The 5269-nt window shown below is 41.2% G+C and overlaps 1 protein-coding gene across 1 annotated transcript; it reads left to right on the top strand.

Annotated features, from left to right (window-relative positions):
- Positions 1-1049: 1049 nt before the first annotated feature.
- LOC107718291 (coiled-coil domain-containing protein 153-like) lies at positions 1050-4782 on the top strand. Its single transcript, XM_016525313.1, has 5 exons — positions 1050-1071; positions 1153-1245; positions 1364-1494; positions 1896-2021; positions 4693-4782. The coding sequence occupies exons 1-5, from the start codon at positions 1050-1052 to the stop codon at positions 4780-4782; spliced, it is 462 nt and encodes a 153-aa protein (XP_016380799.1).
- Positions 4783-5269: the final 487 nt, after the last annotated feature.

The following is a 5269-nucleotide window of genomic DNA, read 5'->3' as shown; positions in this document are numbered from 1 at the left end:
TTGGCAAAATTAATATAAGCTATTCTGTGTCTTAAGACAAGTTAAGTTAGAACAAGTTCAATAAAACATCTTTATTATATTTCTACGGTAGAGGAGAATAGCCAAACCAAAAAGAAACTCGATGTAACATTCATGAAACCGTACTCAATGGAATGTGCACATGTGAGTGGGGCTAGTGCCATCTAGTGGTGGCTGCTTTTCTGTGGCTCAGCTGCGCCTGGATCGCGAGCTGTGTGTGTGTGGATTGCGCAAGGCTAAAAGGGCGGAACGAAAGTCTCAAAATTCAAATGAATCAAATAGAATCGACTCAGAAGAGACGCGAATGAATGCACGCGTGTCGCCTGATCCACAAATGCACGGATTCCTTTTTGCTTGAGCAATTTATGATATATTAATGCAGAACAGAACAGATCATTTAATGCTGAATTCCACAGACTCAAATTGAAAGGCATTTGTTTGTGGTTAGTAAGATACATGTATAAAATGTATGCAGTACATGGATAATTGTGCGTGCATCATCCCACACGAATCCCACTATGGAGAAAAGCATGACTAATGAATGTTAAATAGGGCACGTAACCGGAGCACTAGGAAGGTTACCAAGCAACGTATAAAGTAGGCTAGTTAATATTGATGAGCAAAGCATTGGCAGAAGTAGCGCTTGTATATTGTACTTTCGCCGCCCTCCGGGTTAAAGAGATTAATTATGCAGATTTTTTTTTAAAGATTTTTTTTATTTGAGAAAGTTCAAGAGAACATTTATTTGAAATTGAAATATTTTGTAACACTATAAATATCTTTAATTTTGATCAATATAATGCATTCTTGCTGAATAAAAGTTAGTTTCTTCAAAAATCATTCTAATATGCTGATTTGTTGTTCAAGAAACATTTCATATTATTATCAATGTTGAAAATAGCTTAATATTTTTGTGTAAACCATTTTCAGGATTCTTTGATAAATAGAAAGATCTAAAGAACAGTTTTAATTTGAAATAGAAATATTTTATAGATTTTAACATAACAGTATAAATGTCATTATATAAAAAAATGTTACCTCTTAATGACCTATGTAAATGTATGTTTTAGTAAAAAGTTATATAATTGATTTCTAACACAATATGTATTGTATTTTACTCAAACTTGATTCCAGATCTCAACCGTCAATATAAGTCCGTGGAAACAGACCTGCAGACCAAAGCAAACAGGCTTGAAGTGAGTGTAGACTTGCTTGAGATGCAGCTTGGTAAGTCCAGGCATAAACACATTCAAATTCTTGTGCTTATCATAGGCAGAGTGTGCTTTAACCATACACATGCTCTCCAATGACATGCTGATGACAAACAAGGCCTCTGTTTGATTAGCCGAATGTCAGGTTAAATTAAATTCGGAAAGAGAGCAGCGAGAGAAGACAGAAGCAGAAAAAGACGCCATCATTTCTGACCTCCAAAGCAAACTGGACAGTATGGAGAGAGAGTGTGAGAAGATCTTGCACGTAAGTCAGAATCACAGCTCTATAAGTGATTAAGTGAAATATCAGCGCTGTGTCAAAATATATATTAGATGCTTGAATGGATGACATATTATATCAGCATTACACAAGGCTTCGCTTAAATTGCTTGGTGACATTTCAAAGCATGACAGACTAATCTACCTCAACGAAATGAGGTATAATTAATGCTATAGTTAAACAAAATGAACTGACTGTTAATTAAAGTGTTAACAAATCTAATTGCCATCCACAAGGTTATTCATTTCAGCATTTAGTATTTTATCATAGTAGAGACCATCTGAACCTCTAAATGCTTGTGCCAGATGGCGAGACATGCCCCATTTAAGAAGCTACTTTTCATCTTAAATTGAGTACGTTAATTGGTGTTTATTGGCCTGATACAGGGCTGTCTGGACAGTTTGCTCTCTCACCTGGCTGAGACGCAGCTGCAGTGGGAGGAACAGAGCACAGTCCTTCATCAGGAAGTCAAGGACACGCTCAGTGACTTTGGGATTAACCCGCTTCACACTGTAAAAAATGACCGTGAATTTAATGGTAAAAGACTGTAAAAATGCTACAGTAAAAACCTGTTAAATGGTTAACGGTAAATTCCCCTACTATATACGGTGAAAAACTGTATTGGACATTACATGTATTGGACATAAATTTTACGGTAGTATACCGTTTTTGGAAGTGAAAAATACTGTATAATTTAAAGTGAATAACCGTAAATTGACATTCCCAGAATTCCCTGCATTACATTTCAAATTTGATGTTGTTTTGTTGAAATAACTATGTTTCCTCTATAGTTTTTTCTTATCAGTTTTGTATATTAGGGTTGTGTGTTACACCTAATGTTGTTAAATGAATGTTTATTGCATTATTTCAGATTCATGTGTTACCATTATGGTGTTTGGTGTTTGTGTGAATGACACTGTGCACCTTCTATATATGTTATTATCTAAAAGCTGCTTGTGATGGGCTTTGGTTCATCATGTGACTTTCTCATCACCACCTGCATTTGGTGGTTATCAGTGTATTACAAAGCTACAAAACAGATTTCAGTACTTCAATAGGTTGGTATATTAACATTATATCAGTTAATTAAATTACGGTATTTAACTGAATGTTTGTTGCATTATTTCAGTTTCATGTGTGTTACCATGATGGTGTTTAGTGTTTGTGTGAATGACGCTGTGCACCTTCTATATATGTTATTATTTAAAAGCTGCTTGTGATGGGCTTTGGTTCATCATGTGACTTTCTCATCACCACCTGCATTTGGTGGTTATCAGTGTATTACAAAGGTACAAAACAGATTTCAGTACTTCAATAAGTTGGTATATTAACATTATATCAGTTAATGAAATTACGGTATTTAACTGTAAATTAACCACAGCTGCCAGTTTTTTACCGTAAATTTTACGGAAATTTTTTTACAGTGTGGGTCTGTAATTTGCCAGTTCATCTACTGTGCTGCTTTATTTTTTACAGGAATTCTCTGGTAACCACAGCTGCCAGCGTTTTCCTGTAAAAACAACAGTTTTTTTTTTTACAGTGCACATATGAGGACACCTTTAGTTGAACGCTGTGAACAGAACAGGAGCAGGACCAAGATATCTGACCTTTGACGTCTAAGCAATTGCATGTATATGCATAGTTTGCATAGACCAGGAGTTTTCAAACTCCTATATTTAGTATGTTTTTTATTAATATTTTTAGTTAGGATGCATTAAACTGTCAAAAGTGACAGTAAAGATATTTATAATGTTACAAAAGAGTTATTTTTTTAAATAAATGCTGTTCTTCTGAACTTTCTATTCATCAATGAATCCTGAAAAAAGTTTCCACAATAATATTAACTCTTTCCCCGCCATTGACGAGTTATCTCGTCTTTTACAAGAAAACGCTTCCCCGCCAAAGACGAGTTTTTACGGCTTTTCGTGTTTTCACTATTATACACTTGGGGGGCGCTATTACGCATCTTCTGAACGAGTACAAAACCTCCCGAACAAAAACACACGTGAACAGGACGGAGAAATGTACTCGGTTACAAATGTAACCTCGGTTCCCTGAGATACGGGAACGAGTACTGCATCTTGCTAGACGCTATGGAAAAAAATGTCATTTTTCTCCTGAACTGAAGCCTTTTTCAATCACGCAGTGAAACTGCACGGCCAGTGGTTCGTGCAGTATGTTTTAAAAACGAACCAATGGCTTGGCAGCGGTGCTGCACAAACCTATGGCAGCGAAGCCCGCCAGAATGGGCGGAGTCATCTGGCTATATAAGCGGCTGCTTCACCATAAGTTTCAGGTTACTTCGACTGAAGTGAAGACGGAGTCGTGCAGCTGCATGGCACGGTTAGCAACGCAGTACTCACACCCGAATCTCAGGGAACCGAGGTTACGTTTGTAACCGAGTACATTCCCTATCGATACTTCACTCGTACTGCGTCTTGCTAGACGCTATGGGAACAGTACAATCACGCCGTGCCGTGGCAGAGGAACGACAATGGTAATCCTTGTCCTAGGCACCTCAGGGCCCAAGGGAACAAGAAAAAAAAATCCCTCCAGGCTAACGGGCTAAGCCTCACGAAGGCCTCACCCGACCGAGTGATCGTTCCAGAAGACTTGCGCAGCCCCAGCACCTATGGGGTCCGAGAGAGCACAAGTAAACTCTCTGATAGGTCTGGGCATATTACATCCAAACTGCACTCAGAGCGAACTGCGCGCCAGTTAAGCAGAAAGAACCCTTGCCTGCAAGGCAGGGACATCCAGGTTATAGAACCTAGCAAAAGTGGACGGCGAGGCCCAGCCGGCCGCCGCACAAATTTCTGCAATGGCCACGCCGCCAGACCACGCCCACGAAGAGACGATGCCTCTAGTTGAGTGAGCTCGTACTCCAATGGGTCATTGTAGGCCCAAGGAAGAGTAGGCTAGAAGAATAGCACCAATTATCCACTTAGAAAGTCTCTGCTTCGTGACCGGGTGTCCTTTAGCACAGCCGCCGAAGCAAACAAAGAGTTGTTCCGACTGCCTAAACTGGGCGGAACGCTCGATGTAAACTTTCAGAGCCCTAACGGGGCAGAGTAAATTCAACTCCTGGTCCTCTTCTGAGGAAGGAAGCGCAGAGAGGTTGATAACCTGTGCTCTGAATGGAGTCAAGAGCACCTTATGTATATAACCATGCCTTGGTTTCAGGATGACCTTGGAGTCGCCAGGCCCGAACTTCAGGCAATTAGGGCTTACAGAGAGTGCCTGCAAGTCCCACACTCGCTTGACCGATGCTAACTCTAGTAGCAGAGCGGTTTTAAACGACAGGGACCGAAGGTCGACGGACTGCAGCGGCTCGAAGGGAGGACCCTTCAGGGCCCTCAGAACAGTGGGCAGGTCCCACGTAGGAACAGTGAGAGGTCAGGGCGGATTTAGCCTCCTGGCTCCCCTCAGAAAATGAACAAGGTTGTTCCTGCCGACCGATTGGGCCGCTATAGGGGCATGAGAAGCCGTTATTGCTGCCACATAGACCTTGAGCGTGGACGGGGAGCGTCCCTTATCCAACAGCTCCTGGTTTGAGCACCAGGCAGAGAACACTGACCATTTAAGGGCGTAGAGGCGTCTTGTCGTCGGAGCTCTAGCCTGAGAAATGGTGTTCAATACACACTTTGGGAGACTAACAGGCTCCCGTCGAGTGGCCACAGGTGCAAGGCCCACAGCTGTGGCCTGGGGTGCCATATCGTCCTGTTCGCCTGGGAGAGGAGATCTCGCCTCAGGGGAATAG

Source organism: Sinocyclocheilus rhinocerous, unplaced genomic scaffold, assembly GCF_001515625.1.
Source record: "Sinocyclocheilus rhinocerous isolate Xijiao unplaced genomic scaffold, SAMN03320098_v1.1 scaffold1024, whole genome shotgun sequence".
Lineage (NCBI taxonomy): Eukaryota > Metazoa > Chordata > Actinopteri > Cypriniformes > Cyprinidae > Sinocyclocheilus > Sinocyclocheilus rhinocerous.
Note: the sequence above shows the minus strand (reverse complement) of the source record. Positions and strands in the feature narration are given on the sequence as shown.

Bases quoted from the DNA above. Each gene is read 5' to 3' on its own strand.
- LOC107718291 (XM_016525313.1), top strand. From the start codon at position 1,050: ATGTTACCTCTTAATGACCTAT. The intron at 1,246-1,363 runs GTAAGTCCAGGC...CTGTTTGATTAG, and splicing joins CTTGCTTGAGATGCAGCTTG to CCGAATGTCAGGTTAAATTA. The intron at 2,022-4,692 runs GTAAAAAATGAC...CCTTGGTTTCAG, and splicing joins GGATTAACCCGCTTCACACT to GATGACCTTGGAGTCGCCAG.